Raw genomic sequence first — 24,716 nt, forward strand, 5'->3', positions numbered from 1 at the left:
GTGACATCTGACCCGATCCGACCCGACCCAGGTACCCGTTTCCCTTATCCGATCTCTTTCTTTTGTGATTTAATATTTATTTATACTTATATTTTACTTTTAATAATAATATATAATTTCCTTCCCGCCTCTCCCTCTCTTTCTTTCCGCAGTCCCGTCCCTCTCCTCCTCTCTTTCCGCCTTCTTTTCCCTCTTGTCGCCGTCCCGCCCTTACGCCTTGTTTCCCTCTTTTTCTTCTAACTCTTTGCTTGTCCTTTGTTCCTTCCCGCCTAAGGTTGTCTGCGCAGCTCCACGCGCCAGACCCCTTACAAGGAATCCTGCGTGAAGACCACCTGTTTCAGCGATACGCGAGACGAACTCTTCCCGCAGCGCGCTAAGAATTGTAATTCTTCTCGCAGCGCGCTAAGAACGGTAGTTCTTCCCGCGACGCGCTAAGGATTTGTAGTTCTTCTCGCAGCGCGCTAAGAATCGTAGTTCATCCCTCGACGCGCGAAGAATTATAGTTCTTCCCGCGGCGCGCTAGGAATTTTAGTTCCTCCCGCGGCGCGCTAAGAAATGTGATTCTTCCCGCGGCGCGCTTAGAAATGTAGTTCTTTCCGCGACGCGTTAAGGTTGGTTCTGTCTGCCTTCGCGCTCGCGCTCTCTTGACCTTCTGTGTCTGCCTTCGCGCTCGAGCCTTCTCGCGCTAAACCCTTTGAGTTTTCTTCTGTTTAATCTAGCCGTTGCTTTTGTGTTGTCTTATCTTTTGTGCTGTTGACCTAATCTGCTTTATGTCTGAAAAGCCACTTTTGGCGCAGCATGCGCACCAACCCCATTGGTTGGCAGAAAAAGTGACTGACATTATCTTTTGAGATCTGCTTTCTCCATACTTGACCAGTACCTTTTTCTGAACCGCCCATGCCTTTTTACTGTTAACCTGTCAGCTTTTTCTCTTTTTCCCTGCTGCCATATCTTTTGATATCTTTTGCTTTTGGAATCTTTTACTTTTTGAGATCTTTTCCCCTTTTTCTAGGGATTGTGTCTCCTAGGGTTTCCCTATAAATAATAGTATTATTTTTCCTAACACTACACACACAAAACACTTAATCTCTCCTGTTCTCCTTGCTCTCCCTGCCGCCTCCCTCTCTGCCTCCGTCTTCCTCCCTGTTCTGTCCTGCTTTTCCGGTAATATATATATATTATATATAATAATTTACTTATTAATTATGCTAACTTATATCAAGACTTAAAACAAACCATTAAAACAATAATCTTATTTATAGGTTAACTTGTGCTTGTTTAAAGTTGGTTCTTGCTTTATCTTACACCGCATCGTTTATCATGTGAGTAATCTCGTACCTAATCCCTTTTTGCTTTTAATGTTTTGGGATGTTCATGTGTTCGTACAAACTTAGAGTCTTAAACTTGTTTATGAACTTTAGTCGCGCAGTATCCCATGTGTTGAGGACGTTTACTTGGCTGTTTATTTGTATGTGTGTATCATTAACCGCTTTGTTCGGCCTATTCCGAAGTTTTCATGGATCCATTAGATGAACACGGGAGACCTATCGTTTACGGTTTTCTTTGTTTACACTTGCACAGATGTTTTCTCGTTTTTGTGCTCAATTGGGAGCACGGATTGAACTATGAACTATGAGCTATGATCTATCTAGGCTTGATCACAATCTGATTGCACCCTTGTTAAACACCAGACATACACGTGTTGCGCGCAGATTTATTGTTATCTATGTATTGTATTAAACTTGATTTCTCACCAACACGCAAGTGTTTGACGTTTATTTTAACACATGTTCAGGTTTGCAGTAGCTGTTCTGGAGCTTGTGGACACGTAGGAAGTTTTCTTTATTTTGGACCTAGATTAAAATGTATCAAGACAAGTTTTTGCTGTTCGAATATTATGATTATAATATATTGATTTATGATGTTTTATGTTATCTGTGTTTACTCTGCGCGTGAGCGAATGAATGTATTTATTAAATATTGACACCCAATAGTGTCACGAGTAATGAAACAATATGTGGTGCCCCGATGTATAATCCGCCTTTGGTCGGGGTGTTACATGGATCTGGGAGATCTTGGCGAACCATTCCGCCTCCTGGTAATTGGAGGCGTGAAGGTTAGGAAGTGCCCTCCTGTTCTTGAACGTCATCGCGATGGGGACGACGCGAGCAGAGATGAAGAAAAACTCCCGCTTCCAAGACCGAAGACTGCCCTCGGTAGCGCAGATCTTCAACCCCTTGATCCGAGTGACCAGGGTATACCAACCCTGGATGCACCTCCAGGAGTAGAAGGTCATCAGGCGGTCGACGCGGGGCTCGATGCCCAGAATATGGCACACCCATTCAAAATGGCGAACCTTAGCAATCGCCATTGGGTGCACCTCCGTCAAGTGTACACCGTGTTTCTCCAAAACACGGTATACGAACTTCGTTAATGGGAATCGGAGATTCCAATATATAAAGAACGAGGCGTAGACCCCTATCTTGCCCTTAGGGGCATCGTACACCGTCTGGTGGGGCTCCGGAAACTCAGGCTCATAAGGCTCGAGCATGAACTTCTTGACGATATAGTGGTATAAATCGACAGAAAGAGTACACTGGCACTCGCCAGCAGTACTCTTATCGTCCTTATCAGATGTGGACGTCGGGTTCTCAAGGTATACATCGGACTCCTCGACAGTAACCTCGGGATCATGTGTAGAAGACGACATTTTTTAGATGTTAAAGAGAGCGATTTCAGGAGAATGCTCGACGGAAAAGTTAGAGTATTCGCCGGAAATCGCTTAGAAGAAGAAGAGTGAAGTGAAAGTATGGAATGAGATACACCCTCTCCCCCTTATATACTCATCGCAATGAATGCGATGAATTTAATGCGGAGGAGAGAGAGAGCGCAGGTGCAATGAAACGGCGACACGTGTGGATAAAGCAAGCTGGCAACAGGTGTCAGGATGGCGCGTGACTTGAAACTCGCGCCCACGCGCCTGAAAAAGCGTCCTGATTGACCACATGCTGTCATGTCGTCATAACTTCCTGCACGTCCTGAAACCGTCAGAAGACGCCAACGTCCCTTCAGCCGTTTGGACTGTCCTTACCCTTTCACCAACTCTTCGAATTTCAGAAAGATTCAAAAAGATTCAAAAATAAGAAGGAATATACCCCCTTACCTTGGAAAACAAGAAACCATAAGACAAGTGCGGGTACAGTGTCAAGGTGAAACCCTTCACATACTTAGCACTTGCAGGGAATTGAAGCCAAGATACCTTGGAAAACGAGGAACCGTAAGACAAGTGCGGGTACAGTGTCAAGGCGAAACCCCTCACATACTCAGAACTTGCAGGGAATTGAACCCAAGAAGGATCTTATGAGCCATGCTTGCGGAAAGAGAAATAACACCTCCGCATGGCGGGAACGTTGAGAACTAGATTGTTTGAAGCTTCAAGGTGGAATTGGTGGTTTAACATAACTGATCACTATGTCCAAAACTACCAAAACATCGTGAAGAATCTATACAAGTGAAACTCAACGCTCCCGACTTGCGAAGAGGTTAAACACCTACCCGCATCATAACCAAAGATCAGGCAGAAAAGTCGGGAATTTCTGCAAGTGACATTAGGAAAACCGCGGGAAGAATCCCCACGGAAAACCTTAAAAAACAAAAACCCCTCTTTAAAACCCCTTGCTTAAAGTCCAAAAGTTCACCTCACTTATTAACAATTCATGAGAAGAACAATGGACTGGGGGGACTTGAAGAGGTAGGTCCCCGCAAAGCCCAGTTGGACCCGCAAGACACACCTTAGAGGTACGTCTGCACAAAGATCAACTGGTTCCGCAGGACCCACCATGCTCAGAGAGATGAAGACCTTACACGCAGTAAGTCAGCTGTTCCCGCAGGAAAGCCTCCCAGTGGTACAGTACCCCGCCTGTTCCCGCAGCTGCGGATACAAGCCATGAGGGAAGGCTACCCGCACTAACAGTAAAGCTACACGCATAAGGCACTAACTCAATACTTCAGTAATGTCACCTGAAGAAGGAATGAGCAAGGCGGGAATATTCCCGCCCAAAAGAGCCAGTCCGTACGCTTCCAGAAGATCTTTTGTACTATAACTACCAGGATATGGACAAATAGACAAGATCTGACTAAAGCGACTCATGAACCAATCACAGGGTGACAGCTCACAGACAATAGTACCAGGAGGAGCACGCTCCAGTACAAAATGTTACTATCAGCCGCTGCCTACCCACCAACTCCCATCGTGGCACGAACATAGCCCGTAGTTGGTGGAAAAGAAATATTATACAGCTGGCCGTACCTGCTTGGAAACCTACCTTCGGCTATAAATACTCCAACACCTTGGAACGGTATCATCATCTCATATTATCTTATCTTCTCTCTAGCTATTTCTCTCAATATACACTTATATTTAGAGCAATCTAGTCTGATTCTCACGCCGGAGGGTGGTCACAAGGAGGAACCCCCCCTTCTCAGTGACGAGCTCACGGTGTCTGTTTTGCAGGTCAAGAAGAATAACCATCTTTGCCGGACCTAACCCTCGTGGGAAACATTTACTTAACCCTAAGATTATCCGTAATCTGCCGGGGTCACTTAGTGTTTCTTCAGTGACCCTCTCTCTCCATATATTATTCGGTTTCTCAAGAACTCTAATCCCCATCACTAATATACATCCTAAAGGGGAACTCGACCAAGCTGACAATCTTATCGTCTGGATCTGACTCATCAGCCGTTGCTACTCTCTCTGTTGTAACATGTATGTTTTAGTTATAGGTTTATCATATTATTCATGTTTTTCATTACCAACGTGAAGAACTGATCAACACAAATAATATCAATTATACACGTGATGATTTTTAAAAGCAATTATTTATGTTAAATCTTACTTTAGATTTTATCAAATTTCATCGGATCTTGTCAAAATTCCGTCAGAATTTAGTGTTCAAGTCAATTACTAGTTTAATTTGTAGCAACAATTTTATGTGTATCGATCTCCTTCATTGATCATGATTAATGAAGTACGAACTTTTAGTTAGTGAAATTGCATAATCTAACCATATTGCAACATAGAACAACAACATTAAGATTTGTTGAATATATCACTCCTATTTTTAGTCACATGTGATTAAATAGTGATCGATACCCTTGAATACATAACTCATCGCTCAAGTTTACATCTTTACGCCATTAGCTAACCTTCTTGCCTTGTGCGGGTTCTAAAATCTAACTCCGCTTTGCATTCGTCTTTATCATCATCTTCAATCCCAAGCTCCACCAATTCTATCTTATATATGCCAACTTTGTCATAATGATCTTATAACTGAAAACAAAAATAATATTTTTGATAAACACGGTATAACAGTAGCTACGAGAGGAGTTACGAGACCCATAAATAGTGGACAAAAATATCTTGACAGAATGGATCATGTGACAAACACCAAGGCGGTTTGGTCCAATTGGCACCCTAAATTCCATCATATGGACCAATTGGGTGGTGTTGATCGGTGTTGTTAATCCCGGCATTAAGGCAGCGAGTTTACGCTAAGTTGTTGGTTTCCGTCACGTCCGTTACGATACCGGAAGCCAAGGCTCAATATTATAAAAAAAATATATTTTAGGCCAACATTATTTTAAAGAAATGGACGATTGGCCAATTTTAGCATGCGTAGTACTAGAGATGGTCAAAAAAACCGGTTGGGCAACCGGTTTAAACCGGAAACCGGTTTTTACGAAAACCGGTTTTTTAAAAACCGGTTTGACCGGTTTACAAACCGCCGGTTCGTATTTCGGTTACAAGTTTTAGATCAAAAACCGGTTAATGGAAAAACCGGTTTTTTTTAAAACCGGTTATTATGAAAAAAACCGGTTATTAACCGGTTATTTTAAAAAAAAACCGGTTAACCGGTTATTAACCGGTTCTAACCGGTTTCTAAACCGGTCCTAACCGGTTAGACCGGTTAGGGTTTTGACATACAAAAACCGGTTATTAACCGGTCCGGTTATTAACCGAACCGGTTTTTTTCCGGGCCAAAAAAACCGGTCCGGTTAATAACCGAACCGGTTTTTTTTAAAAAAAAACCGATTTGTGCACCTTTACGTAGTACCCTAACAACATTATTGTAAAGAAACTGGCCTTTTGTGACCCCACAACATTATTGTAAAGAAATTAGCTTTTTATAAACTTGATAAATGTGTGTTGTACTTTAGCATTCAGTGGTCCATCCTAACAACTTATCTTCAAAGAATCAAGTTAGTTATAGAAAATATGATAGAAACTAAAAGCGTAACTTAACATGTTATACAATAAACGATTTTTACTTTTTTTTATGTATTTACCCTTTTATTTTTATATTCTAGAATGACTCATTGTATATTTTTTAGTTTTAACACACTCGCATTAACCACGTATATCTACGACTTAAGTCTATGTATAGAGGAAAGACACATTACTACTACAATGTTTCTTGATACGGTCATACAATATGTGCATACAACATTTGGGACAAACTGTTAACATTTAGAACGTGGGCATTGTGGCGATGAGTCGACAAGAATTTGGTCAGTCTCAGTTATGTTTGCCACGGTACCAGAACTAAAACAAAAAAGACAGGTAAAACCTGAGTGTTGTTAGTCCTGGACATTGTAGTGGTGAGTTGATGCGCATTCGGCCGGTCTCGCTTATGTTTGTTACCATACAGAAACTAAAATAAAAAGGTCGATAAAACCTAGGCGTTGTGACGGTGAGTCGATAAAACCTGAGATTTGTCGGTCTCAGTGTTGTGGCATTGAGTTGACATGAATTCAGTTGGCTTCAATTACGTTCATTACGATACCAAAATAAAAAAAACGAAAAGCGAAAATCCATGACGTTGAAACTGTCCAATGCCAGATCGCCACTTGGCATAATGAGATGCCTTGCGACACCAAGCTTCTATTTTATACATAGTAGATACTATATAACGGATAATAAGTATCCCAGACACAATGGCGTTTCTTGCGGTACCCAACTCTAGGGTTGTAAACGAGTTGAGCTTAACTAGGCTCGTGCTCTTTTCCTAAAGCTTGGGATCGGTTCGTTTATTTTTTTATTGATTCATACACATTTTTAGTTGTTTTTATATATCATTGAAAAAAGTAGCGTTTACAATAATACAAAATGCAAACTGACAACAAGTTGCGCCACAAATCCTTTTGAATAACAAAACTAAGTCGTTTAGAAAAAAACATTAATAGCACCTTAAACGACTCAAAGCAAGTTTCAATATGAATTTGATGCGACTCTGTTTTGAATAATATTTTTGTCGGGCGTAGATTAAAAAGAAAGCACACTCAACGTTATATTCATAATTTTATAAAATTTTATATTTTAAATGTTATAAAAGAAAAACTATTTGAGTTAAATTAATAAAATATCCAAAAACTCAACATTTTACAAAAAATTCGTCTTGGCAAATTTGCTCTTCAAAATACCCATCCCTTACATTTTGTTCTACAAAATACTCGACTCTGTAATTTTGTTCTCCAAAAATACATGTCCCAGACAGTTTAGGTGCTACACGTTAGTATTTTATAAACTACTCGTTGACACTTGACACTAACAATATACGCGTGACGAGTATTGGACATTTTTAGAATTTTCCCTACAAAATGTAAGAGAGTAAAATAGGACTTGCAATATTATATTTCTAAACCCAACTGAAATTAATTGATGGTGGTGGAAAGTCAAGATGGTCAACGACAATTGTTATAACATTGTGTTAAGAATGATGGATCCGTTGGTAGTTATCGTATCGACTTGCTAAACTTAAACTTGTATTATTCGTTTGGTTATAAAAAAGCGAAAAGCACACAAAAACAACCGTTTTACATACGTGAGACGAATATATAATATATTTATAATTTTTAATACATCTCTCATTCGTTACTAGTATCAAGAACCCAATTAATATTATATAAATAACATATATGTAAACCTAACATTAAATTTTACACCATGTTCAGTATCATAGTACTAAGGCTATGCGTAGTGGAAGGGCTATAAATTGGGACGAATTACGGAACGTGGCGCCCAGTCAGCAAAATGTATGAATTTGTTTTTGGGGTGTAATAATGTAAGGGCTACAAATAGTAATATAATATATATATAACACTAGTTATATAATAATAATAAAATCAATCTCCTCCCAGCGACAAATACCCCACGCCCCTGCCCATTTCGCCCAGGGGGCGGTGTTCCACCCCAATGTCGCCTAACTTTGCCCCTCAAATTCGTCCGGTACACATGGCCTAATGGGTTCTTACAATTTGGCATCAAACACTTAAAAATCAATCGTTTGTGACATCATGGTCACTAGCAAATGAATATATGCAAGATATTTGAATCAAAATTTACAGTTATTAAAAAGATCATATGGCAAAACTTATTAAAAAAAAAGACAATCCAAGATTTTTCTTCAACATGGGTTCAAAAAAAATGTGTAAGTAAATAATTAAAGTAATAAACATGTAAAATTTTTTTTCTTAATTGGCAACACTGCATGTAGTTCTTATGCTTCCTCTAGCACCAGTAAGTGGCTCAATCTCTCCCATTTTAACCATGGCTGCAGCAAAATCTGATGCAAATCTTGAAGGGTTGTTACTATATTCCAACACAATGCTATCACTCGAGCCACCGTTAAACAACACTTGATCCGATTGAAGAAGACCTCTTCTTTGAACAAGATTCCTAAAGTAATTATTATCAAATGAGTTTGGTGTCACCAAATCAAGTGGTGCCAAGTTTCCGTCTCCGGCTCCTCTATTCGCTGGGCAGTTGCGTCTACGTGTGCTAGCGAAATTCGCATCTATGTCCGAGCTGTTACTGTATATCCTCGCTCGAAATGCGACACACCGCGATTGACCAATGGTATGAGACCCTGGTTATTTAAAAATTTAGTTCATGTGTCATAAAAGAGAGACATAAAATGATTATAGGGTATAAGTTTATAAGTTCATTTTTATATAACTTTTACTACAAATTTAACATTTAGCTTACACATACTATATATAGCTACAAATTATAGGGTATAAGTTTATGGGGTTGTATCAAATACAAATTAAATTAACATGTTAACTGTTAGAATCAAGTAGTGTAATTATATATACAACATAGTGTTTTTATAGTATAGTGTAATTACACTACGATGTAATTACATAATTAAACTACTTGTATATATAATTACACTACTTGATTTGCACAGTTGACACGCTAATTTAATTTGAACGTTAGCTTTCCTGTAAGTTTATAAGTTCCTTTTTATAATTTTTCCTACAAATTAAACATTTAGCTTACAATTAATTATTTTGCTACAAATTATATAGAGTACAAGTTTAAATTTCTAACCAGATAAAGCAACCATTTCTCTTTCATTTAGACCCTTTGCCTCGAAATCTCTAATGAGCGACGGTAGATCCTGATCGGCTCGTGGAAGATCACTCTCAGCTCGTGCTCGGTTTGCATCAGGAGAATCTCTTCTGCCAAGTCCTACTGACCATGAAGGACCACCAACCTGAATATTTTCAAATAATTCATAATTATTAATACAAATATGCAAGAATCACAAGATACTAACTTTATATTGATGATTATTTATATATTTAAAGCGCATATTACCGCAACAGAAGCATCACGTGCTGCGACTGCTAGTATATCAGCACATGAAACTATCCCTGGACAAATGTTGTCAACTGCGGATTTTGCAGCATCTATAACTTCATAGCCTCCAACTCCAATATTGGACTGTGATGTCCTCTCAGTTGTCGTGGGATCGTTTAGTAAAATGGACGCATCGCAGCCCTGCAAGTTTAATGTTTTTACATAAGTGAAAAAATTCAAAAGAATTGAAAATTGAAAACTATAATGAGTTATACACTAACCAAGATAATGATAAAACTTTAATAACTATATTAATATTTGAAGTATAGATAATAAACTCGACTAACAACTATATTTTAGACGGTTATAAGTCTGAAAAAAATTTGACACAATTGTTGTAGTGGGGCCCGATGGTTAAACATCAAAAGGGAACAAACGAAACGAACCTGAACAAAGCAATCATGAAAATGAAGGCGAATAAGTAAAGCCGCCATGCGACGTTGACGTGACACTGCAGTCCTAATGGAAGTTCTAATGGTGGCGAGTGCATTTGGGCACGCACTATCATAAAAAGTAGGAGACAACTGCGCATTGATCTCCATATTATTTAATGAAAGAATTAAAATGATGACAAAAACAAAAATGGTATGAAGAAATTGATGAGAATCCATGTTATTAAGTAGCTGAAAATGAGCTTTAGCCTTGTGGTGTAAAGGTATATTAATTATTATTAAGCTTGGTTTGTATGAAATGAGTGTCATGACTTGAGATATATATATATATATATAGGTGACATTGTGACAAGTGGTTCAATTATTATTTCATTGTTGAATTGGCTCTTTAGACTAAGCCTAACGTGTGGAGCCATGGCATTTATAACATAGTTCACCTTTCTTGACACTAGAACTCAAATTTGCAATGACCAACTAATAATGCCTATGCATTAAATAGTTTCAAAGCAAGTTGTTGATCAGTGTGCGACGAGGTCCGGGTTGGAGTTTAGGATAGCCGTGCTAAGATATTATTAGAGTTTCGCCAATCGCTTGTCATGTTCACTTATGGTTTACATAGCATTGGACAAGGCACGCCGAGTATATAGGGTCTAAGGTCAACTCACATGTACCTTTTTATATATTAAGTATATTTAATCGTTTTTCGACAGATACTCTACCTACAATAATCCTTAATAGACTTAGACATAAAACCCGATTATGGACCTGACCCGGTGTACCCAACCCACATGTTACAAGCCTGGTTCAAGTTCATTAGAGAAATCGTACTCGGAACCAAACCGGACCCGGATCCAGTTCAATAGAAAAATCGTATACTGAATCGAACCAGTTCCACCTGTATTCGATCAAAACCAGGACCCGACCCAGTCAAAGCCAGATAAAAACCTGGCCAAATCAGTCAAAAACCTGACATATCCGGAACCGGTTTCTACCCGGTTACAATTTTTTAAAAAATTAGGTTTGTGCACTTTTAATCTAACCCCTAAGATTTTGAACCTATCTCTATGAGAAAATGAAAGACCCTTAAGGCCTATATCCAAACACATTTTATAAACCAGTAGCCCATCATCTAATAAACTAAAGCCCATTATTGTTAAAACAATAAGCCCAAAATCCATGAAGTCCACTTAAGAATCTCATTTTATTAGTTGTAAGCGTTATTTTTATTAAACTTTCCAATTGCTCATGAAGAATGACTAGATGATTCATGAATGTTTGATTGCGTATTTAGTTATTTGGTTGAGTCAACTCTTGATTAAAACTTAAATTGGTAATTGAAACTTGATTTTTCAATTATACTAATTGAAGCTTAATTGAAACTTGCAAGTTGATTTGAAATATAATGTTTGGTTATAAGTAACATGGAGATGTTTTTCAAAAGAAAGTAAATGAGAGTTTATTTCACTTAATCTACAGGGGTGGGATCAAATACAAATAAATTTTATCATTCGAAGCACATGGGTAATTACACTATAACAAAATACAAAACATAGTAATAATAATTAAGTTACTTGTGAAACATAGATATGAACACACGCCACCAGTCACCACCATGTCTAAAACCATTTCACCATCTTCCCCATCCATGGGTTGTCTCGACACACCACCAAGACACATCCGCCCACTATCAAGAAACCCTATTTTTTGGTCGGCGACGACCTTTCATGGTTAGTCGTGGTGTGTTGAACCACGAAGACAACATAGATGAATTAGAGAGAGAAAATATTAAGTGGGGTTAAAATTAAAAGATAGTGTAGTATGTGCATTAATGCTTGTACTTTAGATAAATAAAAGGACTAAAATACCCCTATAACTAACGGAAATATTTATTGAGTTAAATAAGTGGTGTTGCCTAAGACAAAAAACAAAAGCAAAATATTAAAAAGCCAAAAAATATACAACTATTGAACTACAATGGTTATTTAGACCAAATCATATGAAGTAAAACCGCATTTAACTCTTAATTTTAATCATTTCGGTTCTTACCTCAACCCTGTCTAAGCTCCTATCAATCATTCTTCCGTTTTAACGAAGACGTGATTCTTGAATCTTGAGAAAGAGATTCCGGTTTTAAGTTTCATACTCTTTAAAATAGACAAGACAGATGCTAAAGATTTAGAGCTTAAACGGTGAGTGTTAACCCTCAACAAACAATTTGTATTTATTTACTTTTATTATTCTATAGCTTAAACATAAAACCATAAACCTTGCCCATATATTATTTTTATTTTTGAAAAACAAATTCATGTCATAGACTTAAACTAATGACCTCCCAACTCGTTAGTTATTTAAAGGGTTTGTCTTTATACATTTTTTAAAGTCTAATAACTAAATGAAATATTTTAGGAATACAAATTTTAATTCCAAAATTCATTATCTAAATATATAATAGTAATAACTAATCTTAATTAACAACAAAATAATAATTTACATTTACATACAATAATAATACTTTGGGATCAAGTAACCCTGTTTCTTGTTTCCTTATAACTTCTCTATACTCTTTAATTTTTTTTTTTTCAGTTTTTCATCATTATAACTTAACTTCAATTCCGATCCAATATCCCATCAGGGTTTTGGCTAATTTATTAACTCTGATTGATTAATATAATATAATACATTGTTGAGCGAATAATAATAAATAATAATAATCGAAGATGAACGGTGGTGATGGTGTTGAAATTGATCAGCAGATGATGGTTTCTTCGTTTCTTGAAATTGCCGTTGGCCAGACTCCAGATATTGCTAGACAGTTCCTACAGGTGTTTGTTTGATTAATAATATAATATTATTTGTTGATTGATTATTAATTGATTAATTAAGAAGACTTTTTTCTTAGATTAGGGTTTTGAGGGGATGTGGGAAACATTGATTATGTGTCTGAGATTGTAGGTTGGTGTTTAAGAGTTTTTTATTTATTTTTGTTTATTATGGGTTGAATGGTATTATAATATTAGGGCTGAAGGTGTGTTTGAGTAATGAAGATTAGGGCTTTGCATTTGGGTATTTTGGTAATTTTTTAAGGAATTAGAACTTGTCTTGTTTAAATCACATAGGTAGTTAGTATCTTAAAAACAGGTTTTTTTTTTAAATTTTTATTTTAATTTTGAAGATTAGGGGTTTGAGCTGATATCGGTATGGGTGTGCGTGATGCAGTTCGGTGCAGTTTTAGGCTAAAACCAAAACTTCGGTTTTTGGAGTTTTTGAAACCGTTCGGTTTCAGTTTTCGTTTTGGTTTCGGTTCGGTTTCGGTTTTTGCCATTTGAGCTTGAAAATTTTAGGCCGAAAAAAAAGTTGACAAAAAATAATGAATTTAGGTATAAATAATTTTGTTAATTGTAAAATAATAGACTATTATACATTTGATAAAAAATATTGGAGTTACATATTTATTAAATTCTTATAAATTACTTAATATGAAATATAAAAAAAATGTAGGAATTTGGTTCGATTATGTTTTTTTTACATGCAAAACCAAAACCGAACCGTTAGTGCGGTTTTTACAAAAACATAAAACCAAACCGTCGGTTTTTGTTTCGGTTCGGTTTATCGGTTTCTTGTACACCCCTAGATATTGGAAACATTAATCTTTTTTTAAGGTTGCAGGTTGATCTCAAGAACCTTTTTTTTTATCATGGTTTGATTGTATTATTATGATATTAGGGCCTGAAGGTTGTATAACTATTATAGATTAGTGCTTTGCAGCATTTTGGTATTTTTGAAGGAATAAAATCTTGATATGTTTAAAGAACATAAGTAGTTACTATCTTCAAAAAGTTTTTTTTTTTTTTTTAAGATTAGTTTGGGCTGATATTGGATAATGGAAACACCAATCTTGTTTTAAGGTTGTAGCTTGATCTTCAAGAACCTTTTTTTTATTATGTTTCGACTGTAATATTATGATATTAAGGCTTGAAGGTGTATCCGTGTATAACTATTAAAGGTTAAGGCTTTGCATTTGGGCATTTTGTTTTTTCTGTTAAGGAATCAAAACTTGATATGTTTAAAGAACATAAGTAGTTAGTATCTTAATCGATTCATCAAGAAAACAGTTATTTGTTTAAATTTGTTATTGTTATTTATGTATTTGAAGATTATGGTTTTGAGCTGATAATGGTAGAACCAACCTTGTTTTAAGGTTGTAGGTTGATTTTGTAAAACCTTTTGTATTCATTTGTTATGGTTTGTAGTATCATGATATCAGTGCTTGAAGTTGTATAAATATTAGAGTTTAGGGCTATGCATATGAGCATTTTGGTTTTTTTAAGGAATTAAAACTTGTTTTGTTTAAAGAATATAAGTTGTCGTATTCATGATTCTGATTCTATGTACATTTAGGCTGGAAGCATGATGAAGCAATTCAGCTTTTTTATGTCGGTAATGACGGTGGAGCACCGACACCGCTAGAAAATGACGGGATTTTACCTGAACAACTTACAGGGTATGTAGATGTCAAATTTGATAATATTTTTGTTTATCTGTATTTTTAATTTTTTTAAATGTTTCATAGAGGCTCAGAGAATCCCGATAATGTCGAAAATGATGGCAGTGACGTTCGTGCACCTCTGCCCGTGAAAAGGGACGTTCTTTACGATGCCCCGTTGCTCTATGGGTATGTCGTGTTTTATATTAATTAGAAGCTTATTATTACACACTTAACACAAATATATATGATATTATTATTCGAAGAGGAAGATTCGGTTACAATCCGCTTGAACCACGTACAGTGGTCCCCTTCCGGAACTTTGATGACGAGTTAAAAAATGCGGGAGTATGGGAAACGAATCAAGGGGCTACTACATCAACACGTCGTAAATCACGAGATAATCTTGCTACATTATACCGCCCTCCTTTTGCTTTGATGTTTCACGGCCAGTTTGAGAAGGTAATTTTTTTATTTTTTTAATATTCATGGTTCGTTAACGGTTATATATTATTTGTTACATTGGCAGGCAAAAGAAGCTGCAAAAGCGCAAGACCGCTGGCTTATAGTGAACTTACAATCTACCAGAGAGTTTAGCTCGCACATGGTATATATTATTATCTACTACACACACAATATTATATTATGTAACACATTATTATTTGTTGTATGCCAATTTTGTTTATTTATTTTTTGTGTAGCTTAACCGTGATACGTGGGCTAATGAAGCAGTTTCTCAAACAATCACTTCCAATTTCATCTTTTGGCAGGTTATTTTCTTTATATGCTTCCTTTTTTTATTAATGTCGAATTAAGCTCTATTAGATTGATTTTAAGAAATAGTACATGTAATTACAAAATATAAAGTTATTTAATGTAGTTTTTTTTTTCTAATTTAAAAATGTGTTAGTTAGTGTTAACTAACTCCTGTGGAACAGTTATAATAATTGACCAATCACTTTCTTCGTTTATTAAAATGCAGAGTTTTGTGAACTTATGAAAATTATTTTTATGCATTTAGGTATATGATGATGCAGAAGAGGGCAGAAAGATAAAAACATACTACAAATTGGAGACTGTCCCTGTAACTCTCGTCATTGACCCTGTTACGGGTCAAAGAATGCGTTCGTGGCGCGGTATGATCCAACCAGAAAGTTTGTTGGAGGTACTTTGTTACTGTAATTAAATTTTTGGAAACTTAAGATGTGAATTTTTATAAATTATGTACTCAAATTTGAAAAAAATATTATTTTTGTGACAGGATTTGTTGCAGTTCATGGATGGTAGCCCGAACAATCATAATATCAGATTGTCCCACAAACGACCACGAGAAGATTCTCAGGCATCTTCTCAGGCCCCGCCTCCCAAAATCCAAACTGTGTCAGGTTGTGACTTTGACTCGAACCCGTTGACTTTGCCACCATTACTGACTTTTGATGATGCAGTGGTTGCAGATGGAACAGATGAAGAAGATGAAGAAGTGCGAGCCGCACGAGCGTTACCGATGGAGACAACGATGGGTAATAGCGTTAAAGAACCGTTAAAAGATTCGGATGTTATAAATGTTAACGAAGAAATTCAAAAATCTGAAAAATATAATTATCCACCGTTGCCTGAAGAACCGAAGGGTGACAGGAATTTGATTTGCAGAGTCGGTGTTCGTCTTCCAGATGGACGCAGGCTTCAGAGGAACTTTTTACGCGCTGATCCGATACAGGTAACATTCTTTTTACCTTTGACTTTTGACTATTGATCAATGATTAGTGATTAATTTGTGTTTTTTTTTTTGCAGCTGTTGTGGTCATTTTGTAATGAGAACTTGGAGGGTAGTGATGAAAAGCGGGTTCCGATTGACTCATGCGATTCCTGGTGCGGTGAAGGATTTGGACTTTGACTGCGAGTTAACATTTGACCAGTTAGGGCTGGCGAATTCCATGATTTCGGTCACTTGGGAATGAAGATGATATGATCGCTTTGCACCGAACAGTTTTGGTTTAGAATTCTGGATTCTTGTTTGACTTTTTTTGGTCATCTCATTGGAATTCTATTTTTTTGTTCATGGTTCTATTTATTCTCTGCTGTTTATGTATACATGATTATATGGTTATATATAATCTTTTTTGATCATTTTGATGTCACTTGTGATGTGATGGCATCATAATCATGAGTTGAATTCTAACAATTTAAGTATATTCTGTTTAACTATATTTCATTTGAATAACATATCAAGTGAAATCTGAATAGTGAAATGATCATTAATCATGCCTTCATTGTAAGAAGTAACTTTTATTAAATAGTAAAATTGAAAGGAATAAAAAGTTAATAAGAAAAAAAATGTAATTAAAGATACATTACATTATTAGAACTTCAAGCTTGATTATTTAAAAAGAGTTTGAGTTTGGATTTAGCTCGTTTAACTTGGAGAACTCAAGCTCGACTTGTTTCGAGCTCTATCCGCTTTGTCTCTACTTGTATATTATTCATTATTTTATTTAATTACTTTTATATGCATGTATAGTTATTTTCTATAATTATTTTTTATATATTTTTGGAAATATACTATTTAATTACTTTTTTTTATCATAATTTACTTATATAACAATATTTGTTATGTAATATATATATATATATATTTTAATTATGAGTACTTTGTATGTTTGTTTAAATTTCCTTGGCTACATTTATAGTTTTTTCTTGAATATATTACTTTAGGTCGTTTAACTTGGAGAACTCAAGCCCAACTTGTTCCGAACTCTATCCACTTTGTCTCTACTTGTATATTATTCATTATTTTATTTAATTACTTTTATATGCATGCATATAAATTTACTACAATTATTTTTTATATAGTTTAGATCTATACTATTTAATTATTTTTTTAATCATAATTTACTTATACAACAATATTTGTTATGTTATATATACATTTTTGTAATTATGAGTGCTTTGTAATTGTGTGTGTGTTTTAATTCCCTTGGCTACATTTATTGTTTTTTCTTGAATATATTACTATACATGTAAAAGAAAAGGGGTTTTAAGCAGGAGTTTAAGTGGAGCTTCTTTAGTTACCGGAAAAGATAAAATGTTTACCCTTATCTCATCTTTCTTAGACCTTATCAATAGTCATGCTATAAATAAAGGTTTGTATTCCATGTTTGTTTGTATATATCATTGGCATGTTTTTGATCACGAGCCTAATCAAGCTTGGTATAAGATACTGATGTCTCAAATCATGGTCGAGCTTAGGCTTGAGTTTGTTTAAACTTGACTCGATCGAAACTTTTAACGAACCAGTCTGAAGTAATTTTCAAACTTTTACACTATTAGTAAGCAAGAAAATATTGGTCAAACTACATCATGTGTAAGACGACCTTGTTCAATATATGCAATAAAATCACATGTTTATGCCCACAAAATTTAGTGGAATTTGGCAATCACAATAACAATTGTCGACAATTCTACACCATGTATAATTCCAATATTAAATTATTTATAATTAGTGCTTCAAAAAGAAATTATAAACAAATTAATAACCATAAAGCCAACACTTTATAATTTAATTAATTAATATTTAGTTAAAAGCGTTATTTACTAAAAAAAACCTAGATTTTGTTTTATATGAAACTTTCTGTTTGACTTGTGTTTACACATGTCTTACACTACCAACTAATTTAATAAATAAAAAATTAGTTTTATATTAGTGTTTTATTGTATCATTAAAACAAACTTAATAAATATTTGACCTATGTCTTATGTCTTGTGTGTTAATATTTATTTTGTTAGTTAAAACAACAAAATCGAGCTGTTTAATTATTTGTTAGTTAAAATAAAAAGGGCGTACCCGATGTACTAGGCTCGCACGTTTGTGCAAGGTCTGAGAAGGGGTTGGATCGTTTATGATTTGATGTACACACCCTTATCCTACATTATTTTGTGCAAAATGTTGTTTCCACGACTTGAACCTGTGATCTCCGGGTCATAAGTTTTAACCTTACCAGCTTCTTCAAGGCCCACCTTAAACTACCCCCTAAGCCCTAGATTAAATGTTTTCGTCTATTTCTCTTATGAGTTTTAATTAGTTTATTACAACTTTAATATGTTCAACGTTTGACGGAAGACAAGATGCAATTTGTCATGTACTACATAAAATGGAAAACAAAATATCATAATAAAACGGAACAAAAGATCAGATACGTTATAGCAAATGCCTAGATAAAACTCAAATATAACAAAGTTTATTATCATATATCAAAACTTGTCTCAAATATGAAAGACAGGCCTTTATCTACAGGCGATTGTAATGATCAAAATATTAGGTTTAAAAAATGTAACTGAATATTAAATTCGACCAAAATGAAATTTTAACATAATTAAAATAGAATAACTACTAATATCTACTGGTATAATTTTTTTTAAGAGTTTGTATTGAGAGAACAGTATTTACTGGTATAGTAAACTATATAAGTGTCGGTTCTGTACCGGTACCTAACGAAATGAAACAAAACCCACATCAATTAGTACGTCATAGTGCCTCTTATAACTTACTAACGACTGTTATTCTACACGTGTGGAGTTTAAAGAAGGCTAAAAAAAATTCAAGACAATGGCGGCCACTAACATTAATGGAATTTTAGATTCTTATCTTGTTACCAATAAATATATAAAAATATTAGGCACCAACGGTTGTCTATGATCTCACCTACTTTCTATACATTATTGTAGTACATAATGTTTTTGAACATGCATGCATTAGAAATATATACATGTACTTAGTAACTTAACATATATGTATGTATAAGCATCATTTATAGGATTTTCATTACATCGCTTGAATCGTATGACATATGGGCCTGCTTACAATAACTTACATGGCATATAATGCATATTAAATCTTTGCATTGGAAGCTTAAGCTTTCAAGTCAATAACTTTTTCTTAATGTCAATTAAGGGTGTGCATAAAACCGAAAACCGATTTGAAACTGAAAAAACCAAACCGAATTGGAAACCAATGGTTCGGTTTTGAGTTTTATTAAACACCGCAATATTGGTTTTGGTGCGGTTTTGTGTTTTGTGAATAACCAAAAAACCGAACCGTACCGAAAAGATAACCAAAAAAACTGAAAATAGCGTAATAACCGAACCAAATCGTAATCATTAAAACCGAACCGACCTATAACTAATTTTTTTAATTCTTCATGTGATTAATAATAATAATAATAACAATAATAATAATAACAAATAATACTCTATTAAATGTGTATCGTTTATGTTGAATTACTTTTTGGTTGAATTGTTTATGTTTTATCCACTTGAATATTTTTTTATATGTAACGTTTACTATTGAATTTATGACATTTTATTTATAATTTTGAATATAGGCATCTTTTTAAGCTATTAAAATTCTATGCACAAATAAACAATATTTTGTTAATCATTATTTTTTTATAATTTTTTTTAAGCCCAATTCAATATCTTGGGTCAAACTTTTTGGCCCAAAATACAAGTAGAAAAACCGAAAAAACCGAATTCAAAACCGAATTGAAATTGAAAACCCAAAAAACCGAAACCGAACGGTTTTGATAATTAAAAAACCGAAAGTTTGGTTTTCAGTTCGATTTTAACCCAAAACCGTACCGAACAACACCATGCACACACATGCCGTCAATTAACATATTTTAACTCCTACTCATGTATTACATATTTTTGTCAATCATAAGATATGAACCCGTAACACTTGAAAATATATAATCTTATTTAACACCTTGTTACCGCAAAATAAAAGGTCCTTGGGTTTCAAGCCAATAATTGGAGTGTCCCTAACCCCGCTTTCAATAAGAAACAAAGTGTTATAAACATTATACCACTTTATGAAAAGTTGTGTTTTCTTCTAAAAGTCAGAATAATTTGTATTCAGAATTATTTAATTCTTTTGTTTTATGATTATAATTTTCAATCTCTATTTAAGTCTTATAAGCTTCTATTATTGTATTTTTGAAATTTAGAAACTTTTAAAATTTTGAACTTTTGTTATGCGTGTTTCCAAAATTTATGAGAAAAAGCTAGCTACAAACTTTTACATTTGAATTTACAAGTTTGTATTTGAACTTATATCAATTTTTGTTAATTTATATAATAGTTACACATTCAACCCTTATTTAAAACTAACTACCTCATGACTTTTTTAGGAGCCATAACTTTTTCACACGTTAATAATTTTTTAAACAAATTACATCATAAAAACGAGCATTTTATTCTCTTTAATTTGAGTATGATATTGCTATACTTCTTTAACTTTAAAAAATTAACACACTACGTGATTATCAGTTAGGATCAGTAAAAAATCGAGTCAGATGAGCTCGAGTCATGTGTAAGACCAAATTAGGAGTCGAGTCAGATGAACTTGAGTCATGTGTAAGACCAAATTAGGGTCAGAACGAGTCGATACAAAAATGGTTAAATTAGTTCGATTCGTGTCGGTACGCTTTTGAGTCGAAAGGGGTCAGGTCAGAACATATTTCAGATTAAAACAGTGCATGTTCAGAAAGGGATTCATATTAAAATATGTTGGTTTAAAAAATTATATATTTGAAAATTACTGTATATTTCAGCTTTGTTTCTTGATTTTCGACATCATTTACAAGCTTACTGCTTTTCCATGAATTACACGTCTACATTTAGGTTATGTATGCACTATCTTCAGGTGAATCATGTACCGACACTGATTATGCGGTTGATGTTAAGTTGTGCGCTCATTCCACCGCACCACGCGGGCACCCAACTAGTTTTATTAAAAGCTTTTGCTACTCTGCCAAACACCTAAATATTTAAAAGTTACAGCTAACAGCTTTCAGCTTCCAGCCTTCAGCTTCCAGCTTACAGCTAACAGCTACCGGCTAGTTTTGCCAAACATACCCATAATGTTTTCATTTCTTAAACTTTTTTATAAATCGGTGATACTCGATTTGAATATTTAGTGACCCGATTTGAGAAAAATATGCATGAGTGACCTAATTGAAATACTTTTGAAAGTTAGTTACTATTTTATAAAATATTCCTTTTTTTATTTGTACAACCTAATATGACATAAGGTAATCACTACAAATTAGAAGATCGAGCCTATTAACATATACATAAGGCGGTGAACGTCTATGGAGAAACCGAGCAACACCGTGCAAAGAATTAAAGAATTTACTTATGGATCAATGGCCGGATATCGCTCATGGAAGGAATATTTATGGCAGGGTGATCATGACTAGATAAACCTATAACGTGTCATTGATTGAAAGATCGACTAGTAATAAATCACTAACATATTAAAGATTAATCAACTATGGGTAAAATTCCATGTCTATTTTTCAAAATTCTTGATCAACTTTGATTATGTTGGTAATTTTACCTTTTTTTGGATTTTAATTTATCAATGAGCAGGGGCGTAGGCTGCTTTAGGGAAACGAGTTCGGCCGAACCTGTACAAAATTTTGTTTTAGTTTTATATATTAGTGTATTTTGACATTGAATCCGTATAAATTTCAACATCGAACCCGTAGAAAACCCAAATCTAAGTGATAAACAATCGGTCGTCCGTCTCTTGAAATTTTCCGAACCCATAAGAAAATTTTTTTGGGCACGCCACTGTCTATAAGTGTAACTAAATTTGTTAGTGAAAGACATTTTCTGCAGTAGTTGACCAAATACACATATTATATACGAAAATGGAGAAATAAATAAATTAAAACGGCTCCAATATTTCTCTACTCATGGTTTCATTCAATATATATAATGTACTCTCCTAAGTTTTGATTTTTTTTTCTTTTTTGGTTTTTTACTAGTATAAGTTTGAGACAACACCTACATTAGAATCTCAGTCATTAATTAATTAAAACATGCCTTTGAATATACAATAAACCAGTGAAATTGTTGTCTTTTTTCTTTTAAACAATTAACAAAGCTCGGTCACTCGGGTATACCCATATTTTCTTAATATAGTTGTCCGCGCATTAAAATCTTTAACACAATGTTTAGTTATAAAATCTTACCGACCATGTATGACGTATGAGAGCCCTAACTCAACGTCCATTGTTTATATCCACAAGATTTATTAGTGGCTAGAAAACTTATATATATATATTTGCTTGAAGGCCTAACAAATTAATACTAGCCAATAACAAAACCCCCAAACTTATGCAACAACATTATACATTTATGGATAACATATGCCTTAGACAACTTATAAAAGTAAGCTTGTTTAATTGGTATATATATATTAAGTCGCCAAGCCAATAACAGCCCATGTTTCTCTTAGCTCGTCCATTCACTACCTAATTAAAGGTTAACATGTCAATCCCATTAATAAAATTCTATATTAAAAAGGTTGTTAAAAAGTGATAAAAACTTGAACTTGGCTGAGACATACCCGTATGCTAGTTCTTCACACAATAAAATAATTTAAAGCCATTTGACCTAACTAGAATTGAGGAGCCATGTGTCTTATATTGGCTCTCAACTAATGAACGGATGTGATTAACTTGGTAGTTACATATGTTGAAGCTTACATAGAATAAACACTAGATCATAAGTTGGAATTCCACCTAGGCTTGGGTCACTACAAGAAACATGTCACTAGCTAGGCCAAGGTTGTTTTGCTAACACCTTTAGGAGAAGTGTAGTAAAATGTCTTAATTTTTTCGAAGCATTTTATTAACACCGTGAAATTGCACTAATTTTTCGAAGCATTTCGAAGCCCTGTTTGCGGTGTGCGCATATAATGTATATATGTGTGAACCCTCGCGTGGGCAAAAGTGAAATTGCACTAATTTTGACGTTATTTTACTAATCTCATGAAAATAACGTTAAAAGTGGCCATAAGTTAATCAGGCATCATGTGGTGGCGTTGATAGCCGAAAGACAAGGGTACATGCACCAATCGGGGTGTCTCGATGGTTGAGTGTTATGCGTCTTATGTCCAAAGCTTGATGCAAAACTACTATCGAGCCGAGGGTCTCACCGGAAGCAACCTCTCTATTCCTAAAGGGTAGAGGTAAGACTGTCTACATCTTACCCTCCTCAGACCCTACCATAGCTTTGCTATTGGTGGGATATACTAAGTACGATGATGATGATAGATGTTTTACTTTGGGGGTTTATCGACTCTTTCAAAATTTTCAATTAATATATATTTTTGGGAATTATAGACTCGTTTCTAGACTCCTTTTACGTATTTCCATCCACATACGAGTCAACTACTTGAGTGTGTTGTTTATCACATCTTGTTTCACGTTTTACGTTTTCATCGGTTATAAAAATTGTTAATTGCCAATGAACTTGTGGAGGAATGGTAAGGAGGAGACTTGGTGTTCCATGTGACCCAAGTTCGATTCCTGCCTCCATCATTTAGTTTCGGCGGCACTAGGTGATGATGAGAAACTAGGCATGTAGGTGACGTTCACTAGTTGGATCCTTGACCGAACGAGTTTTACCTCACCACACTGTCGTGCCTATGGGCGATTATTCATGAACGTTGGCCTTAGGGAGGGTTTTCCTCGGATCAAGAGACGAGTGTGTCCTGATTTGGTAAATTTAGCCACTAGCTCATTTGAAGGATTTGCTAACTGTTAAAAAACAAAAATGAAAGTTATTACCATGCCATCCAGTAAAGAGTACCTTGGCAATTCTCATTTTGTTGGACGGTTAAAAAAACATTGGTTCCTCACCTCCAACATTATAGGTGTGGTTGTCTTACTCTTGTTATCAACATCTTTAACTTGATGTGACTTGACATCATCATTTCAAGATTCAATATTGGTTTTAATTTGGGGTTATATTCAAAGAGTATTCCTTGAAGTCCTTGGTTTATGATGGAATAACCTCTTCGTCTTGATAGGCAATATTCAATAACTACGGCTACTGGTAACCGTAGTAACCAGTAGTAACCAGCCGGTCAGCCACATGATTTTTGTGGACGTTTCCACTACCTAGAATGCGACATGTAGTTCTTTAAGGATAGTAGTGACTTTGTTAACACTAGTCTAAAGGCCATCAAAATGCACAACACAAAGCATCAACCCCACGAATCCACGATATCCACTACAAATCCAACATGACATGTCATCAAGATACTTACGGGTTCTAAACTTCTAAT

At 35.0% G+C, this 24,716-nt stretch overlaps 2 protein-coding genes across 2 annotated transcripts; one reads left to right on the plus strand and one right to left on the minus strand.

The window, feature by feature from the left end:
• Positions 1-8,510: 8,510 nt before the first annotated feature.
• On the minus strand, positions 8,511-10,352 carry LOC143584320 (lignin-forming anionic peroxidase-like). The gene is made up of 4 exons (XM_077066401.1): positions 10,090-10,352; positions 9,662-9,844; positions 9,392-9,557; positions 8,511-8,924 (listed from the first exon to the last, which is right to left on the minus strand). Exons 1-4 carry the CDS (start codon positions 10,312-10,314, stop codon positions 8,530-8,532), a joined length of 969 nt encoding a protein of 322 aa, XP_076922516.1. The 5' UTR covers positions 10,315-10,352; the 3' UTR covers positions 8,511-8,529.
• A 2,460-nt stretch (positions 10,353-12,812) lies between these two features.
• LOC143584324 (plant UBX domain-containing protein 7-like) lies at positions 12,813-16,694 on the plus strand. Its single transcript, XM_077066406.1, has 11 exons — positions 12,813-12,917; positions 14,346-14,358; positions 14,494-14,596; positions 14,666-14,767; positions 14,845-15,040; positions 15,108-15,185; positions 15,280-15,348; positions 15,600-15,743; positions 15,840-15,963; positions 16,024-16,295; positions 16,371-16,694. The coding sequence occupies exons 1-11, from the start codon at positions 12,813-12,815 to the stop codon at positions 16,470-16,472; spliced, it is 1,308 nt and encodes a 435-aa protein (XP_076922521.1). The 3' UTR covers positions 16,473-16,694.
• Positions 16,695-24,716: the final 8,022 nt, after the last annotated feature.

This window comes from Bidens hawaiensis, unplaced genomic scaffold (genome assembly GCF_021521415.1).
Source record: "Bidens hawaiensis isolate Kalapana, Puna unplaced genomic scaffold, B.hawaiensis_p1.1 tig00032912_1, whole genome shotgun sequence".
Taxonomy (NCBI): Eukaryota; Viridiplantae; Streptophyta; class Magnoliopsida; order Asterales; family Asteraceae; genus Bidens; species Bidens hawaiensis.

Coding starts and splice junctions, on each gene's coding strand:
- LOC143584320 (XM_077066401.1), bottom strand. CDS start 10,314: ATGGATTCTCATCAATTTCTTCATACCATTTTTGTTTTTGTCATCATT. Junction 9,558..9,661: donor CACGTGATGCTTCTGTTGCG/GTAATATGCGCT, acceptor GAAAATATTCAG/GTTGGTGGTCCTTCATGGTC. Junction 8,925..9,391: donor AGAAATGGTTGCTTTATCTG/GTTAGAAATTTA, acceptor TTAAATAACCAG/GGTCTCATACCATTGGTCAA.
- LOC143584324 (XM_077066406.1), top strand. CDS start 12,813: ATGAACGGTGGTGATGGTGTTGAAATTGATCAGCAGATGATGGTTTCT. Junction 15,186..15,279: donor GAGAGTTTAGCTCGCACATG/GTATATATTATT, acceptor TTTTTTGTGTAG/CTTAACCGTGATACGTGGGC. Junction 15,744..15,839: donor AACCAGAAAGTTTGTTGGAG/GTACTTTGTTAC, acceptor TTTTTGTGACAG/GATTTGTTGCAGTTCATGGA.